Genomic DNA, 19,550 nt, shown 5'->3' on the forward strand with positions numbered 1-19,550 from the left:
TTGAGAGCACGTACAGCGACTGAAGTACTGTCCCGGAAGAGGTTACATACGCGAAAGGAATCTATAAGCGTATGGTAAAGTTGGAGACGATGTTTCCTCCTAAAAAAGCGTGGTCTGCCAAACCCATTGCCACTGCAGGCCGATGGGTCATCTTCCATTATATAGCCATAATTATTTAAGCAAAGAACAGAATCCTGAAGAAGCCCCAATTTGCGGCGAGTCAGCCGACGTGAGCCCGCCACCAAAAATACAGGCGTGAGAACACGTAACAGCAAACAGCTGAATCTACACGTGGGCCCTCTCGGGCCGTACGCGAGTATCCTAAACCGTAGTTTATGTTATGTTACAGGTACCAAGCCCAAGGTAGATACCCACTTTGCCCACTCATAACCAAACACATTTGTCGTGCATAAAAAACGTCTGAAAGCCACATACGGCTGTTCAGAGCAGTTCCTTCAAACTTTCTTTACCATATGTGACTGGTGTTGAAACACTAGCTCAAGCCAACCTCCCTGCCTTCTTTCAATTCTCTCTCTCTATCTTTCTCTCTCTCTCTATCTCTCTCTGTGTGTGAACACCACGCCTTGGCTAATATCAAATCACATTCTAAACAGTAGAAATATGTACTTTCTATTACCAAAGAAAACCAGGCGTGTTGTGTCGGCAGGCAACGTGTTGGCAATGGCTGGCAGGGATTTTGACGGCATGATGCTTGTGTATTCTCTTCGAAAATATTGACCGGCACCAGGAAATAATTTGTTGTCTTTACCAATCGCCTGCATGGCGTCATGGAATATAAACGAGGAAGCACGTTTCGAAGATGTGCCATCCTGCCCTACATCAGGGCATTGCACTTTCACACTGTGCTGCTAGGACGACTGCTGCCAATCACTCCTGCGGCTTTCATACGCATGAGCACAAGCCGCATCGGCGAGGTACTACAGCCTCAGACTTTCATCTCGGGCATCAGGCGAGCCCTTCACTGACACAAAGATTTAATTTTTATTCATTTCCTATGGTGAAGAATAAACTGTCTGGCGCCCACATTTTCTTTGACGATGATGTCATTGATGTTGCGTATCTCTTTTTGAAGAAACGAACATTCAAGCTATCCGTCTTCCAAGATTGAAACACTCGAGAACACTTGTACCAAGTTGTGTGAATGTGCCAGAGAACTGGGTTGAAAAGTAACACAAGCTAAACACAGACGAATTAGAATTCATCATCTGCAGCACACCAATCAATTTTCCAACTTTTCTTTTTCGAAGAAACGAAAGATTACGCGATGCCATCATAAGGAAAGCCTTATGCACTATCAACGACAGTGGTAGCTTGTTAATGACGAGGATGCCATGAAATATTACGCATCGCGGACCTCAGACCGCGCTTTGGGTAGAGACTCGTGTTATAATAATAATAACGATGACAATACTAACGATGATGATGATGATGATGACGACGACGACGACGACGACGATGATGATGATGATAATGATGATGACCCTATAAATTATGTCACAGATTCACAATGGGGAATAGGCTAAGAATTGGGTAGCTGTACGCGCAGTTAATGACGCCACAAAAGTGAACCTAAAAGCTTCGAAAAAACTAGTAGTGTATACATGGGAAGTGAGGGCAGATAAGGGGAAGATTGCATTTTAGAAGAAATAAAAAGAAGATCAATCGAACGATTTAAAATTGATGGAATTTACAAAATTTATAATATTAGTTACCGAGGAAATCGAGGCTCCAAAAGCGAATAATACTCCAGCAGTTAGATTCAGGCCAAGTTGTGAACGGATCTATCAACGTCCAAAATTATGTTTTGTTTGCTTCAAAATGTTCGTGCTACTATTTTTTGCGAGAACTGTCGCTCTGGACTTCTCGCAATTCAGCGGAACGGTATAAGCGAGGTGTCAATGAAGGTACTTGTAAGTACGAGTTGAAGGGGGCCCATGGCCCTTGGAGGAAGAAGGAAAAGAAGAAGAGGTTTCCGTGTCCCGGCCGGTCTGCCCACCCCACGACGTTGTACTATTTCCGAAAGCTGAAGGCTATAGGTATGGGAACGGCGCGGCACCTGTTCACAGCCCTCTGCTTCTCGACGCTCTTCGCGGCGGCCATCCAGGAATGCAGAGAGGTGTACAGAAGCCGGCGGCCCACTCACACGGCCTGCAGGCCTCCCAACAAGAACTGCACCATCTGGAACAGGACGGTCACGGCGCGGGAACGCCGCCTGATTCTCGAGACTCACGACCACTATCGCAGCACGGTTGCCCTGGGAAACCTGCCGGGCTTTCCTCCAGCCGCCGACATGAGGAAGCTCGAGTGGGACGACGAGCTGGCGTCCGTGGCGCAGGCAAAGGCCGAGCAGTGCACCGACCCCAACGGTGACGCCTACCACGACCGTATGGCCGACCGGTTCACCACCCGGTTCAACCGCACCGGACAGAACCTCGCCTGGAGGGGGAGGAACTTCCCATTCAAGTCAGTTGTTCTTACTCTCTCAGTTATTCTTGATCATTTTTTTTTGCTCTTGTTCTTAACCTGTTTGATGGTAAAATGAGTAGTGTGAAAAAAACTTTTTTCATTGCTTTATATTTAGTTTAATGTGTCAAGTGAAAAAACGAAACAGTTTGGACAGACAGAAAGGCTGAGACAGACAGACCGACAGACAGTTCTTAAACCAATGCAGCTATCAATTCAAACATCTTCAATGCGGCTTCCAAATTGGTTTGAGACAATTCAAGCAAATAAAACACAGACAGACAGACAGACAGACAGACAGACAGACAGACAGACAGACAGACAGACAGACAGACAGACAGACAGACAGACAGACAGACAGACAGACAGACAGACAGACAGACAGACAGACAGACAGACAGACAGACAGACAGACAGACAGACAGACAGACAGACAGACAGACAGACAGACAGACAGACAGACAGACAGACAGACAGACAGACAGACAGACAGACAGACAGACAGACAGACAGACAGACAGACAGACAGACAGACAGACAGACAGACAGACAGACAGACAGACAGACAGACAGACAGACAGACAGACAGACAGACAGACAGACAGACAGACAGACAGACAGACAGACAGACAGACAGACAGACAGACAGACAGACAGACAGACAGACAGACAGACAGACAGACAGACAGACAGACAGACAGACAGACAGACAGACAGACAGACAGACAGACAGACAGACAGACAGACAGACAGACAGACAGACAGACAGACAGACAGACAGACAGACAGACAGACAGACAGACAGACAGACAGACAGACAGACAGACAGACAGACAGACAGACAGACAGACAGACAGACAGACAGACAGACAGACAGACAGACAGACAGACAGACAGACAGACAGACAGACAGACAGACAGACAGACAGACAGACAGACAGACAGACAGACAGACAGACAGACAGACAGACAGACAGACAGACAGACAGAGATATGACAAGGCGATGACATGTGATGATGCGTTGGGCCAGAACAGAGGTATTCCCTTGCACCCGCTGGCGCTGGCATCAACTTCGATGAGCGTGATGGACGGAGTGCATGTGCACTTCTCTTTTTCTTTCGCTATCGCAAGTGCTTCCGATATTTCTCGCTCTGTTTTTATTTTTGCTCTGCCAATGAGTTTGGTGCTCTCTATTTGCGGATAGCATTTGCACTGTTTGCAGTACACAGCCAAGTTTCTAGCCGCTGTCAGAAGCTGGCACGTGTATTTGTGCTCCCATAATCTGTCGTGTAGACAGCGTCCGGTCTGCCCGATATGCAATCTTCCGCAAGTTAGTGGGATGTGTTAAATCACGCAACTAACGCATTCCACGTACTTGTTCACGTGCTTAGTTTCACGGACTGTAAGTACCTATTTGCTCCTTGGATCCTGCGTTCACCCTCTTGCAAATGCCTTTTAGTTTTTGCGGAGCGGTGAACCGTACTTGAACGTCATATCAACGTATCTTGAACAAAATATGTACCCAGCAGCAGAGAAAGTTCTTTTATTGCGAAAGCATTATATGCCCCATTACGCGATAATCCGGCGTCGTCAGCGGCGGCGTGACCGAGCGATGGTACCAAAAATGGCCGACGGCGTAAAGAGTAAAAACCTATTTAAAAATACTCGTATTGGCGTCAATTTTCTCAGGGAGGTTCCTGTAAACAAAGTAATTTCAAAGATTTCGAAAGAAAATTTGGTACATTTGGGTCTGGATGGGAATCGAACCCGGGCCTCCGGGCACGCTTCCCCGGCGACTCCACGGTTCTGTATGACTAAAGGTGTACTTAGTGTAGGCGTCACCAGGCACGTGACCGCGCAGCCATTGAATGGGGCAGGGGGGCGTGGCGCCACGTCAGGAGCGTATGAAATGAGCGCGCTGCCTCTCGCGTGTCACTTGCCCTTCGGATTCTTATCGGTTCCCTCTGTACTGCGATGAACTCTGAAGCGTCTGAAATTCCTCGCTCCGGAACAAAATTCTCCGAAGCTTTCCAGTCTGTGGCCAACGTATACACAAACACACCTAATCAGCAGAAAGAACTTAATGCATGTCGAAAACATCGATCGAAAAGATTTCACCAAATTTAATACAGTTGAAACTCGATTTAACGAAGTGATGATCCCGCTAGAATTATTTCGTTAAATCGAGAAGTTCCTAAAGCTGATAAAGGAATTTTTCGGTCCTTCGAAATCTAAACGTGTAACGTAGCGACACGCAAAAGCTACCGCGGCATTGTATTTGCCGTTAATCCACCCATCTACCGCATAAACCATGAAATAATGAAAGCAAACATTGCCGCCCCTTCCGAGGCGGTGTTGGGTTGGCTGTTCCGTGCATGGGCGCGGCGTGCAGCTTCGTCAAAATAAAGCTAGGAATGTGAACATGGCGCCTAGATGTTTTAACGCGATAGCTTTAGAGCGCACGCACGAAGAACCCGTCTGTGTCAGAATTAGACAGAAATCACCGCTTTTCTTACTCATTTATTTCAGGAAAAACTTTGTTAAATCGAGTTCGGCCACGTTTCTTTCGTTAATTTTGGTTGACGGTAACGTTGAACCCTATGGGTACCTGCCGTGGAATAGAAATTTCTTCGTTAGATCGGGAACTTCGTAAAATCCGGTTTCGTTAGATCGAGTTTTAACTGTATGGTGCTTTCCTATTCCCACGCGTAAGCAGCCTTAAAGGGACACTAAAGCAAAACAGGAAATCAGTTTAGACTAATGAAGCATTATTTGAGAACCCTGCAGGCAGTCATTTAAAAAAAATAGTTTGATTATTAGATGAGAAAATGAAGGTCCAAGTATCAGTATTTGAATTTCGCGCCGAAACCCCAGCGCCGGTACGTCAGCGTGACGCACCGGCGCGTATTTGGGCCGCGTTGGCTGAATAATGGTTCCCGAAACTTGCCACATTTAATATTTGGTTCCTTTATAACACAATGCAATCAATCTGTACCGCTATATATAGTTAGTAGGCCTTAGAAGATGACATCAAAATCCAAGACGTCACAGCCCCTAGGTGCGGGAACTTAAGTAGGCGTCGCCACCCGTATTTCGTTCTTGCGCTTTTTCTGGCTTACCAAACGTCCAATCGTTGTAAGAGTGGTGTTTTTGGGGTTGTAGAACGGTAATTTACTGATGCAAAAGAAATCATTTTTCACTTTAGTGTCCCTTTAAGCAGGGTGCGGAAACTCCCTATGCCTCCCTTGGGACACGCGGTCCCATGCCGACACGCGGCGACAGCGCCGCTTCCACCACTGACGGTTGCCGGATATCCAACTGGAAATAATTCACAAACAAAATTCCTCCATGACGTGACTGAGTAGGTAAGAAGGGAGAGGACGCGTCGCTTGGAGTAGGCAGCTTGCCGCGAAGCCCTCCTTTCCCACTTCGGATGCAAGCGGGCTGTGCTCGTGCTCTCTTGCAGGTCTGCTGGCCGCACGGCGACATTGACCAAATCGCGGAGCAGAACCCGCTGAAGTGGACCGTGTTTACGAAGCGCTTTTCTTCTACCGCGTTTAGCTCGGAAGCTTCTATTCATTATTAAAGCACTGGGACAGCACTCGCATACACCAGTGCCAAGCAACTATAACGAAAAATATTCATATAGCAAACCGTCGTTAACTGCTAATATTTGCGGGTAATATATTACATTTCATGATTTCGTGAAAGTGGTCGCGTTGAAATTCCTCCCTTGTGATTAAGTTGTTCAACTAGTCCACAGATATATTGGTTGGTAGTATAAAGAAAATAACTTCCTGGCCCCATCAATCGTAAATTTTGCTCGCGTGTTGCGAAGTGGATCAACTATAAAGCTGACCGATTTCTCAGTCAGCCAAAACTCGACACAAGTAAAACTTAAACGTTTTTGATTTTTTTCACACATTCCGTACTTCGAAAAGACTGACCTCCACGCAGTGGGAAAGTGTCACTCTTCCGAAGCAATTTTCTTGCACAAGTGAAATTTGTGCATAATGAGCGAACATAGACTCCAGGAGATCCAAACCAATGCGAAAATTACCCATCACGGCCTGGTCACACGGAACTTGACGTATGTTAGGACGGCGTCACATTTTGTGGCTTACAGAAAGAAGGTAGAGTGCAATACGTGTATTTCATTGGCAGTATGAGAAGTAAGGACCCACAGAAATTTAAACTGGCCACATGCATTGTCTGCACGAACAAGAAGTAGCCTATAATTTCCCTCATTATTTGAACTACATGCCGAATGAGGGAGCATATTCCTATAGCGATTACAAGCGCATATAATGTGCCTGTCGTAATACTGTGCGTGATATTCATATCCACAGAAAATCACGGCGAGTATTAGGACACTATTTTGACACAATAGCAACGCAAGGAACCAACCATTCATAAAAAAACAACTTACTAGCACTCTTCATCTCGAGGGAGGCTACCAGTTGGTACTTAATTAGCATTTAGTAGTCTATACTTCTACTACTGCTATTACTAAATACATTTTGCCGGCGAAACAAATAACATTGCTCCTCGTCTATAATACAGGTGCCCAAACACTTTCACATACCGAAGATGAGCCTAAAGCAAGGTAACTGAGCGTTTGGTACCGTCTACACTCCAAAATTCAGATAAAATAGAGGAGTTAAGCCTTCTTCAGTACGGTATCTTAGTAGCGGTGCATCAAAACGCAATAAGACGTTACATGCGTGCATCCTTTTGCCATCATTGCTCTTGAAATCTGATAAAACATCACGGCTGAGTCTTGGCTGTATGTGTCCACAAAGTAAAGAGTGCACAAAATGTATAGCCCAACAAACGTGTACTAAACCCATTCAGTACAAGTGTTTCGCCGACAGCATGCAGATGGCTGTCGTCATGACGAATGGGTTGGGCGATACTGCTCCTATGTCAGTCCGCTCAGGTTTGCACAGAACTGGTTTGCTCATGCGAACCTGCTCAGAAAATAAGGGGAAATATTTGTGCTTACCTGCTCTCAATAGAAAACGTGAAAAACTTCGCAGAGCCGGAATTCCCGGTGTTAGCCCACCGCAGAGCCGCGCGACACATATGAAGCCCCGACTTAGCCATCTTCGTCTAATACTTTGTTCAGGCTGGCTTCCAGCGTCTTCCGTTCGTTGCACGCCTGATCAAACTTGTCTGTCTTATCTTTCCCATCTTCATGCTTAGGACGACAACCGAAGCAGATGCCCAAGTCAACGCCACATAGCACAAGGCCTGTTCACTCCGATCCATGACGTCACGATACCTGGCCCGAAATTTCCATTGACAAGGCTGGCGTGATGAAAGCGGTGACGTCAAAATCACTGTTGCCTACTCGGGAGCATCCCCATTATATTCTATGGCAATCGGGCCAAGTAACATGACGTCATGGATTGGAGTGAAAAGGCCTTGTGCTATCAAGTTGGCGTTGCCCAAGTGCGATCCAACTTGTCATATCGCTGATCGAGTGGCAAGGCTGAACGGCGGTAAGCTCAACGGGAGCACGAAGATGACCACTTCCCGCGCTTCGCCCGATTTAGAATTCACAAAGAGAGAAATAAAAAAAATAAGTTAGGATGTCCGGCAACCACTTGGAGCGCGCGTGTTCCTTGAAACAGAAACTATCACTCCCTTTCCGGGGGGTTGTCGTGAGCGTCTCTGCCGAATTTTTATCGAAAAGCGGTGGCGTAAACACGCGAGATAAAAATACGTCCTATACCGCAGCGCGTGTTAAGTTCTCCAAGAACGCTAACCGCATCAACGCGCAGCGGTGTTTAAAATGCATCGCCATCAGATGAACGCACCACCAACTATCCCGCCAGCAAGCCTCATTTAAGTTTCAAGTAAAATCTTCTGCAGGGACCCTCCACGCTCACCTACTTTTATTCTGAAGTCAAACAGCTCGCGATGACTTTCTCTCCGCAGGTCCAGCGACTGGGCGGGTCGCATCAAGAGCTGGTTCGTTGAGTACGTCGACTACCCGCCGGTGAACGTGAGCCGCTACATGGCCGGTCCTCAAACGATGGTGGGCCACTTCACCCAGGTTGTGTGGGCCAAGACCGGCTACGTTGGCTGCGGCTTCATCGAGTACGGCAACGTACTGTCGACCAACCTCACGAACATGCAGTACTACGTGTGCAACTACGCCGTGACCGGAAACACGTGGAACAAGCCCGTGTACCGCGCCGGCAAGACGTGCTCCGCGTGCCCCAATGGCACCGCGTGCGTCGTGGCCACGGGACTCTGCTCCAGGACGATCCCTAGGAAGCAGAAAGGAAAAGATGGCGGCCGTGACGTCACGACAAGAGCGCCCGTAACTGGAAAGAAGGAAGACGGCGGCCCACTGCCGGAAGCATATGGCAGCACTAAACGAACGACTGGCGGGAAAAACGAGAAGAATAGGAATGCCACGTCCAAGGAAAATCGCGCCGGGAATTCTGGCGCGTACCAATTGTTACTCGCACTGATTGCGCTATTGGTTCTTTTGATTTTATTATTTCTTTTATTTGGAGCACGTAGATCAACGGAAGAGCGCAATAAAACGGCCTCGTAGGCTATTTCGAGGTTAAGGACGGATAACAATAAAAGTCGGACCTGATTAAAGACGTGCATTTAAAAGTTGTGATAACTTGTGAAACAAAAGAGCCTATATTACAAGGAAGGTACGCATTTGTAAAGTGCGCTACCTTAACGATGGAGACATACGAAAATGAAGCACACAGCAACACGTGATGGAGCTAAAGATATGGTGAAGACGACGATGAAGGTGAGGACGAAGACTAATAATCAAGTACAACTAATGTTTTCTCCTCAATACTCATTTCTGCCACGCTGTTATATCCATCATGAATCGGAGGCAGCTTGCCAAAATTACTTTTTTATATATAGCTTATTCTACAGTAATGCCACAGTACATGTGAAATAACTGAACACATGTTCCGCCACATAAACCTGAGGATAAAGCTTGTTAATGTTTGTTTGTTTTTGGGTGTGTTAAAACGGGACATGAAGTTCTCACAACCTTGTTCAGTCCTTCCTCCGATATATGGATGCGATTAATTCTGCAAGCCATTGTCTGCGCCGCTATAAAACCCGTTCTGTTCCGCGAAGACGCAAACGAACGGAATATTGGGCAGCATTTCTTTTTTCTGTAAGGATACTTCACGTAAATCTTAGAACATGGTGCCGGATGGAGCACATGTTTTATTTGTTGGATGGATGGATGGATGGATGGATGGATGGATGGATGGATGGATGGATGGATGGATGGATGGATGGATGGATGGATGGATGGATGGATGGATGGATGGATGGGTGGGTGGGTGGGTGGATGGATGGATGGATGGATGGATGGATGGATGGATGGATGGATGGATGGATGGGTGGGTGGGTGGGTGGATGGATGGATGGATGGACGGACGGACGGACGGACGGACGGACGGGTGGATGGATGGATGGATGGATGGATGGATGGATGGATGGATGGGTGGGTGGGTGGGTGGGTGGAAGGATGGATGGATGGATGGATGGATGGATGGATGGATGGATGGATGGATGGATGGATGGATGGACGGACGGACGGATGGACGGACGGATGGATGGATGGATGGATGGATGGATGGATGGATGGATGGATGGATGGATGGATGGATGGATGGATGCATGCATGCATGCTATGAGCGTCCCCTTCGGAAAGGGGTGGTGGGTTGCGCCACTAAGCTCTTCTTATTATATTGCCTAATGCCATACCTATTTAAAGAAGATAAAAAAGAAAGAAAAACCCAAGATGAATTCCCATAACCAAATTTTCTGACCCCCTATTGTGAACTTTGTTTTTGTATGTCTCCATTTTTTGTCGTTTCCCTACTTTTCTTCCAATGGCCTCTTACTTAACTCTATTGCAGACATGTTTACTTTCTCCCTACTCTCGCTGAACCCAAGGGCATCAAGGAGGCCAGTGGTGCAGAAATGGACCGCTGGGCAGACGTCTGCACATTATAATAAAACATGCTCCATCGTTTCCCTAGCTTTACCGCAGCAAGCACATGCTTCTTCCTTCTTATATCTCGCTTTATAGGTGCGCGTTCTAAGGCATCCTGATCTCGCTTCGAAAAGTAATGAGCTTCTCATTATTATAAATTGTTTCTTTATTTCGTTTCTCCCTCTGAAGTAGTTAGTCATGGCAGGTTTCTTTTCCATTGCCGGCACCCATGAGATTATTTCAGCCTCTCTGACTTTCCACTTGACGTTCTTTGTTGCTGTGTTGCTCACCCTAAAGCCCTCATACTTGCTGGTAAGCTTCCTAGTTCTTTTCCTCCACTGCGAATCAATCTTTTTCCTGTACAAATACCTCAACACTCTCCCAGCCCATTTACTTTCTTCCATATCCCTCAGTCGTACTTCATAACCAATTTTAGTGTGAGCTTCCCTCACTCTAAAGCTTGTCCAGCCCATATCACCCTGCACAGCATCATTTGTAGTCGTCCCGTGAGCGCCCAATGCTAGCCGTCCACTGACCTCTGTTTGACATCGAGCCCTGACTGTACCTCTGATCTCAAGCAAACAACCGCATTTCCAAAAGTAAGTCCTGGAACCATTACACCTTCCCACATACCCCGGAGTCCATTGTGCCTATTGTATCCCCATAGCGCTCTGTGCTTCATTATGGCTGCATTTCGCTTCCCTTTAACTGTTATTGTTTTTTCCTGCGTTTCCATAAATCTAATGCCTTCGTTTATTCATACACCAAGGTACTTATATTCTTTTACCCGACGTATTTCCTGGCCCTGTGCTGCCACTGTCCACTGTTTTCACAGCTTCACAGCTGTCCAGATTCGCAGATTTCACAGATTCACAGATGAGCAGCACGCGCCATCTAGCGCGAGTTTCTGAAACCTACTCTTATGGGCGGCAAGTGCAAAGTGCTGGAGTGGGGAAATTCTGCCCGAGACCGAGTCATCGACTGGCCACTTCTGTTGCGCCAAACACGGACCATTTCCGCAGTCTATTCACACGGGTTGCGAATGTAGGGAAAGGGAAGCATTACAGAATTTGTCAGGGACATTGGTAACAACAGAGAGGAGGCAGAGTGGGAAAATGGGAGTGATGGGGAGAACAACACTGGAAAAAAAATTTAATTTTGCGTGTATATCATATTGCGTTCTATCTCACTCCTATAACCCTTTTTTTTTTCGCCTATTATAGTCGAAGTTTTCGGTTTAGTTTAAGCACAATTCACGTTATTTTCGTTTCAGTCTTAGGTCTATTTACGATGTCACTTATTACATTTACTGAATTTCCTATTTCCGGTGGCATTTAAATCAATCGCACCGTGGTGACGTCTTTCATCGTAGGCTTCACGAGGTGCTTGCACTTTTGTAGCGCACAGTTTAAGAATTTCGGAGGTGTTCTCAAATGACCTTTCTTACACCAGCCACTGAAACCGACAACGACTTGCGCAGCAACACTTTATGATAATCTAAAGGCAACTAAAATATATATACATTGTTCCAGCTTTTTGAAGCCTTCAGCACCGTTTGCTACAAGGCACATTATAATTCGAAGAATAAGGACAATCTTTCTTTCTTCCCTGAAACGTCACATATCAATATAACGCCGACATCTTTCAAAATGCAAGAAAAACACCCTCGCTGTCCCTCTATGTGAGTAGCTATGCAACTACGTAACTCTATGTAACGATTATTTGCCTTGTGACGCATATTTCGTAGTCTAGCAGTAAGTGCAGGTCGACCTCGACGATGCCTTCCACGTGAACGTAGACTATGAACACGGCTGACATGTAGCGGTGAGTTTTAGGGGAAGGGAAGGGGTGGAGAAGGTATCTTCATGTTCAACTCGTGTCGACTAGGACTTCTGTTTGGTAGGATGGTTTCGTCGGCGGAGAGCGTCATCGATTTCCAGTGCAAGTCCGCGGCTGCGCCCATGGGAGTGAGTCACCTGCCATGGCGCTATCCTGGTGGACACGAGGTAGATATAGGTTCGATTTCCTGCCCTGCTGAAGCCGTCTTTTATTTTCTTATTTATTTTATTTTTATGGGAATCGGGTAGTGTAACAGAAACAGTCACATGCCCTTTGCAATCGAAATTTAATTAAATTCCACTGGTGTGGTAATTGAATTCTCACGCACATGAATTGCAGGAAAAACACGAGTCTATGGAACTGTCTGATTTTTTCCTGAAACTTCCTTGCGCTCCCTCTTAGTCGCCTGTGCTCAGTCAATGTGAACTTGTATCCTTCCGGTTTTCTTCAGACCGAGGTCTCGAAGTCATTCAAGGCCTTCGAAATCTGCCCTTTCCTGAGGATTTTCTGCACCTCACTGGACCACAGCAATCAGGATACGGTCCAGTCCCACCGTAAGGAGCGTCGCAGAGTGGGTCGTCCGCTCCTATGCACCTGTTGTGGGAGAAAGAAAACACTTAACTGAAGCAATGTTCGTTCATCCATCTTGTTTATTTCCCCACTCTCTTTAAAATCACTTCTGGATCTCACAAAGACAACTGGTCGTATGCGCCAACAATGTATGCAATGTCTTTGCCAGAATAATGACTTTATTCCTGTTGCTCGCTTACAAAACGCCCGTGCTCTATATGAACCTTCACAGACATTGTCATCGCTTCTATAGTGACATAGAACCCACAACATGCATAATATACGCTCGTCGAACAAACACCTGAGCAGGTTCTTGAACCGACTAGTGTAGCATTGACGGCACTTGTACATACAATAAGACGTGCATAAATACTTGGTACACTCGATTCGACGGCCGTGGCCATCCTTACCGCACTCACTGTCGCATGTGTTTCTTCCCTTTCAGCGTTAGGATGGATAGTTGGGCGTTAATTGGTTAGTTAGTTGGGCGTTAGTTAGTTGGGCGATAGTTGGGTGGATAGTTGGGACACACACACACACGCACAGGCGCCCTCTGTGTGTGTATGTGTTCATTCTTCGTCCACCGTCGTTTTAGCGCCTTCACTTCAGATCGTTCCCTTTCACAGTAGCAGTTCGTCCAAAAAACAGTTCGATTGTTTCTATTCATTCTCTACGCCGGTTTTTCGGCCTCTGCACAGTCACTGGCTCATAGACCATATTAAACTGTATATAAAGGAATGTTCGCGCACATAGAATTTTTTTTATTTAGCTTTATCTACATTTGTACTTTACCTTTCTCTCGTGAATCCAAAACATCCTCGTCGAAAAGAGTTCAGTTTTTTTCTGGCAAAACAATCACTACTGAAATAGTTTTCTCCTGAACAGTTATCTGCTTTCGATTTCTCATTGCAAAAAAAAAAACTGGTCGGTAAATCTGAAACATCTTGTAAAACCCGTTTGAGGCTTCAGTTAAGCCCCTTTTAGAACCGCTCGTGTTATCAACTATATTCCGCTAACCTTAGCTGTCTTAGCTGAAAACCCTATAATATTTTTTTTTCTTTTCATTATTAACAGATGTTTTAAAATTGCACTGTGACAGCAGCGCAAGTGGTCTATTCGCCCAGAGATACTATTGCGAGGGCTGCATTAAACGCTAGAAAGAAACCCACACAGGATGTTTAGTTAACAAAAAGGCGGTATTTAACTTCTAAACTACGGCATTTGCGGTAATTGTTTATAAGGTGGAAGCGGGGACAGTCTTTTTTAAACGCTAACTCATTTTCTTAACTCTAAATTCCACGCACACATTGAAATATTAATTGTCAAACTTCGCCCTTCTGATCAGCGTATACGCCAACCGAGCGCGTGAGAAGCGCCGGAAGTGCAGCCCCGCATTCTCGTCAGTGGGATACATCCAGTGACGAAATTTACGTCTTAGATGTGCATGTATCTGCGGCTTCTTTTACGCTCGGAAAAAAAAAAAAACACTTTTACGAAGCACGCGTTGCCTAACACAAAGCTGTATCGGGAGTTTTTTTTTTTCTGCTGCTCTACAATTTTCTCATTGATACTTTTCATCTAACTATAGTATATGAAAATTTGGTTAATTCATCATCATCATCATCATCAGCCTGGTTACGCCCACTGCAGGGCAAAGGCCTCTCCCATACTTCTCCTAGCTACCCCGGTCATGTACTAATTGTGGCCATGTCGTCCCTGCAAACTTCTTAATCTCATCCGCCCACCTAACTTTCTGCCACCCCCTGCTACGCTTCCCTTCCCTTGGAATCCAGTCCGTAACCCTTAATGAACTAAAACTAATTATGTACTTAGGTGCAGTGCGAAAAATAATCTGAATATCTCTCCAAGATATATATATATATGTGCGTGCGTGCGTGCGTGTGTGTGTGTGTGCGTGTGTGTGTGTGTGCGTGTGCGTGTGTGCGTGTGTGTGTGCGTGTGTGTGCGTGTGCGTGTGCGTGTGCGTGCGTGTGCGTGTGCGTGTGTGTGTGTGTGTGTGTGTGTGTGTGTGTGTGTGTGTGTGTGTGTGTGTGTGTGATTGCTCGATGCGTTCTGTATGCGTGCCGCATCGATCATTCTTTGGTAGGGTGCTTGAGAGCACTATATATCGCAGCGCACGAGTGTCTAGTCACGTGGTACATTTTTAATCTGGCGCATTTTCTATGCAGCTCGGAAAAGCAAAATGTTGTTATTACCCAAGCTCATACAAAGAATACATCGAGTTGTTCAAAAAGCCAGTGAACAATACCAAGTTGGTTGATCCTCGTATTACGCACGTGGCTTGTTGTAAGGTTTATTGGCACGAGTTAATTGAAACGCCCTGCAGAGTAAGCGTCCTTCTCGCGTACCGCAGTTCTGTCGCTAGAATGAAAGATATGCTATGCTTCGAGTCCTGTGTGCTTATCTAGACAGATTTTATTTGCGCTTCTTGCAGCTTTAAAATTGAGAGTTGTGCTGAAAACAAGGCACACAGCGAAAGGGAAAGTGTCATAAATGCGAATTTCCTTAAAAGTAATATTGGGTTTACTTGAGGGTCATGAGACGTCCATCCTTGCAGAAGTATCCCTCGCATGGGTTCGTACAACTCATATTCTGTCCATTTCGGTGTGTGGAACAATCTGGCTTGACGCATTCAGGCGATCCTTTCAAGCCTGTTAAATAAAGAAGAAAACACCAGCATGATATTCCAATAACATTTACGGATTTCTTCGCGGCTCGCCTGCTCATTACAAATATCGCGTAGAAATAAACATAACAGCCAGATCACGCCTACACCCCCATGTTCACGTCTACGTTTGTTGAGCTGTTAAAACAGTGGTTTCACTCCGCTTTGAGGACGTTCTTTCGTGTACCTGGTGGTTATGGTGAAGTCAGTAATTCTTTAATACAGTGAGACCATAGAAACAAATATCCTGCAAAAGTTTATTCGCGCTGGCGAACAGCACAAGTGGGCGATAAACAGTGACCACCTGTTTCTTGAACTGAAGTTTACTGAGGGAAACATACAAGAATCACTTACTGGCTCTTTTTTTAGGTTATTACTAAGTACCACCTTGCTAAAACTCCTCTGAAAGAATTAGTTTCGAGACGAGCATCTGATACGGGCTTCAGACAAGTGACTTTGTCTTAACGTGAAGCCTCTCATTTTCCTTTCAATACCTCGTACCAATGTTGATTTCTTTTATTATTTGTGTTTTAGTAAATGCTACAGCCTGTAGACGGCGCTGACAACTACTGTTCCTTGAGCTGATAATTATACATGAAACCTCAACAGCATTTCTGCAGTCCCAGATTAGCGCATCATTTGCGCACGTGAAACGCACTTGGCCATGCACTTGGTTATGCACTTGGTTATCTACCTTCGCACATCGTTGTAATATCGAGGTGGTTAGCTTCGCGTAGAATGGCCAGCCTTTTAAAAATAAACGTTTTGCATGAAAGCTGGGACACTCTGTGTATCGTACACCCAGAAAGAAGTCGCGGATTAAACAAAGCAATGCAACTACATCGTCGTAAGCATATGCGTGGGATATATGAGCGATTTGAAAAGAATACGTGTAACCACTACATTCAAAAAAGACAACCTTCCATCGTGATATTCAACTTGATTGCAGCACAATTTCTTGCTTCCGTTAAAATTTATCTTGGACGTCAATTTCTTTTGAACGACACGTTAGGGTTGACGGGCTAGATGCTCTACAACCCATTTTTTTCCTGCCAGTGATTTCTTTATTGTGGCCCGTTATCTTCCGGGTTGAAGATGGAAAGTTGACTCACCCGTACTCCTACAAAGCACCGCACCACAAAGTATGACGACAAACAGAGTGGCTCGCAACATGTTCCTTGGTACTCCTGTTCCCTAGAGAAGATGCCAGAGTAATATTTCAAATGTTATATTCAAATGATAAACTCAATGCATATTCACGTTGTTTTAGGCGTGAAGATGGGCTTTAGTAAGTCCTAAATGCGTGCACGTTTGGGGCACCATCTCCAGGAATTTTACAATGACGTTGTGTCCAAATTGCGCAGAATGTTAGCATCTGACTACACTTCAAAGTAACTCTCACAAATTTGATCGCTTCACGCTGTCAACCAAGCTGCACAACACTTTTTCTAGCCAACTGCTATGCTCCCCGCGTGAAAGATTTACCGCTTCTCCTAACACTCTGACGCAATTCCTACTACCAGCAAGCTAGCATAAATTTCGTATACCTATGTTGTATTCAATATCTGATTAAGGCTCCAATCAGCGGTCACGTGATGACTAATCAGCTTTCAAGTGAGTCACTTAGGAACAGCGCAACATAAAACGCAACACTCCCGAAGAAACAGGCACGGTAGTTCTTATAGCACGGCTACATTTAATGAGCCTGGCAAAGTCCACTGTTCCCAGGCTTCCCAGGCTTCCCAGGCTCGGACACTCAAGAGCTTAAAGTTCGCAAAGAACAAACATAGGCGAGTGCAACTCTTATTCTGTTCAAGTTTGAACGTCGCATAAGGGAACATCGCAAACGTGCACAAACTGTAAGCATGGCTTCGAAGCAATTATTTTCGGGGCAGACACGAACACAACTGCCCGTCCAGTGATCTGTATTTCCAGAACACTGTAAGATATTTTACACCAGTAAAAGTGAAAAAGGTGTAAATGTGTCTATAACTCCCACCCTTAGGGTCTCCGTTACAGAAATAACGCCCTGAGGGTGTCAGTTATAAACACATTTACACCCTTTTTCACTTTTAAGTGTGTAAATTATGTCACACTGAACAGGGCTCACCGGCAGGCGACGTGGACTCCTTCAGCGCACGGTCTTCCCAGACAGCTTCTGTGCAACTCGCTGTCGAAGGAATAGCGGGAAGGCCTAGCTCAATTATAGGCGTTCAACCCAGCAGCTTACCTTTGTATTTCACGGGAGAATTACCGCCGTCACTATCTCATTGTTTGAGGCCCTGAACTCTAAAACAAAAGGTTTCATTCTTCGCCTCTTCTCCCCACTTCCGATAACAACGAAGAGCGGCCCATCGCTATCCGAAGTTATCATGGTCCGCCATTGCCCAATACCATGCACATGAGTGCACTTTAGCTGAAGACAGGGAGCGACCAGGTCGCTTCAGCCGTACTTGTGGCCTATTTATAGTTATCCGACAGAATTCTCGAATAAGATTCCTTCATTAATGACGTGAATTCTTTGGGTCTATTCAATGAGGCTTGTTTCTAGATGAAAACATGTCACATGCACCTTGACATGTCAGGAATGCCATACCTGAATATGGTGGTGGTGAGAGAGACGGTAGTAGCGATATCAATCTAGTAATCGCAGTAACGCTGCTGACTCCGTTGAATATTACGTTTTTCGTGCTCCTACCAGCTCTTTGAACAAAAGGGAAACAATAAGTTTAGCTCTATTCGTAGATCAACCTACAATACCAACAGATTCATTTACCAGAAGAAAAAAAACAAGTTACGCGATCTAGAAAAGCCGGCAACACGCAAGACGAAGTGCCGCACCAACTCGACGTGACGTCACTGGATTTTGACGGCGTCTGTTCAGGCCTAGGTCATTTGTGCGTGCGTGCGTGCGTGTGCGTGTGCGTGTGTGTGTGTGTGTGTGTGTGTGTGCGCGTGTGTGTGTGTGTGTGTGTGTGTGTGTGTGCGTGTGTGCGTGTGTGCATATGTGCGTGTGTGCGTGTGTGCGTGTGTGCGTGTGTGCGGCCCAAAAAAAAAGAGAATGCTTTGAAAGCTGTGACGTTCCACTGGCGCACAGGCACTATGGTTTCGGCGCGAAATTAACAAATAAAGTTAACATTGAACTTCATTAACTCTTTTAATAATCAACCTCTTTGCACAAAATCAGCGAAAAACGTAGTCTTCGAAGAATACTTGATCAGCCTAAAGTGATTTAGTGTTTCTCTTTAATGTCCCTTTAAGCTAACATAAGCGACATCGAGTGGGTGAGAACCAACTGAAGCGGACCAGCACCGTGAAACATAAGACTCCAAGCAATTATCTAACTTGCGAGAACAGTGGCCTCAAGAGGGCGTTCATTCGCGAAAGCAAGTCAAATCGACGTCGGCGGCAGCCAAGGCTATGGGGAAGCCACATAGTCGCCCATTGGCCAGGTCAAACAGCGTCACAATTACATCAGGCCTATACGTTCAGCACCAATTCCTTCCCTGGCGGTGGACAGCGTAAAGAGTCAATCGCAAACAGGACAACAGCGGCGGTGACCTCAAGCACTCCCTCATTTCGCCTGGCAACGCGCACCAACACTCGACAATACTTACAACACGCACGAATCACTGGGCCGCAGCTGAGCTGAGCAGCTGTCAGGCAACCTCGCCGTTTCGGAACAATCTGGCAGACTTTCACACTGCGGAAATGAAAAGCGCTTTCGTTTCTTTCTCGTAATAAAAATCTGCTTAATTTTTAACGTTGTACTAGTTATAAAAATACTGCAACAGAAAGCACTATCGACACATCTTAGTTCATACGCTTTCATTGTTTATATTTCGTTTAGCCAGCCGTCCTTCGACAGGATGGCTCGGTCGAATTCGAAGACGAAACTAGCGGTTGCTTTCAGGGAATTTCTGCAACTACTCGCGCCTTTCGCTCTGCAACAAATGCTGCAGATGCGGTGG

The 19,550-nt window shown here is 45.8% G+C and overlaps 1 protein-coding gene and 1 long non-coding RNA gene across 3 annotated transcripts; one reads left to right on the top strand and one right to left on the bottom strand.

Annotated features, from left to right (window-relative positions):
- The first annotated feature begins 994 nt into the window (after positions 1 to 994).
- LOC126539188 (scoloptoxin SSD976-like) lies at positions 995 to 9,185 on the top strand. Its single transcript, XM_050185935.3, has 2 exons — positions 995 to 2,484; positions 8,429 to 9,185. Exons 1-2 carry the CDS (start codon positions 2,060 to 2,062, stop codon positions 9,054 to 9,056), a joined length of 1,053 nt encoding a protein of 350 aa, XP_050041892.1. The 5' UTR covers positions 995 to 2,059; the 3' UTR covers positions 9,057 to 9,185.
- Positions 9,186 to 12,592: 3,407 nt separating this feature from the next.
- On the bottom strand, positions 12,593 to 19,278 carry LOC126539189 (uncharacterized). 2 transcript variants are annotated; one of them, XR_008614217.2, is made up of 5 exons: positions 19,197 to 19,278; positions 17,690 to 17,749; positions 16,692 to 16,773; positions 15,442 to 15,565; positions 12,593 to 12,917 (listed from the first exon to the last, which is right to left on the bottom strand). It is a non-coding gene; the product is annotated as an uncharacterized lncRNA (long non-coding RNA). The 2 variants fall into 2 exon arrangements; XR_007601256.3 differs by lacking the exon at positions 19,197 to 19,278 and having other exon boundaries at positions 17,690 to 17,833.
- Positions 19,279 to 19,550: the final 272 nt, after the last annotated feature.

This window comes from Dermacentor andersoni, chromosome 11 (genome assembly GCF_023375885.2).
Source record: "Dermacentor andersoni chromosome 11, qqDerAnde1_hic_scaffold, whole genome shotgun sequence".
In the NCBI taxonomy this organism is placed as follows: Eukaryota; Metazoa; Arthropoda; class Arachnida; order Ixodida; family Ixodidae; genus Dermacentor; species Dermacentor andersoni.

What these genes read in the sequence shown, in the direction of transcription:
- LOC126539188 (XM_050185935.3), top strand. Translation starts at nt 2,060, where the DNA reads ATGGGAACGGCGCGGCACCTGTTCACAGCCCTCTGCTTCTCGACGCTC. An exon ending in GGGAGGAACTTCCCATTCAA is followed by an intron (nt 2,485 to 8,428) that starts GTCAGTTGTTCT and finishes TTCTCTCCGCAG; the next exon opens with GTCCAGCGACTGGGCGGGTC.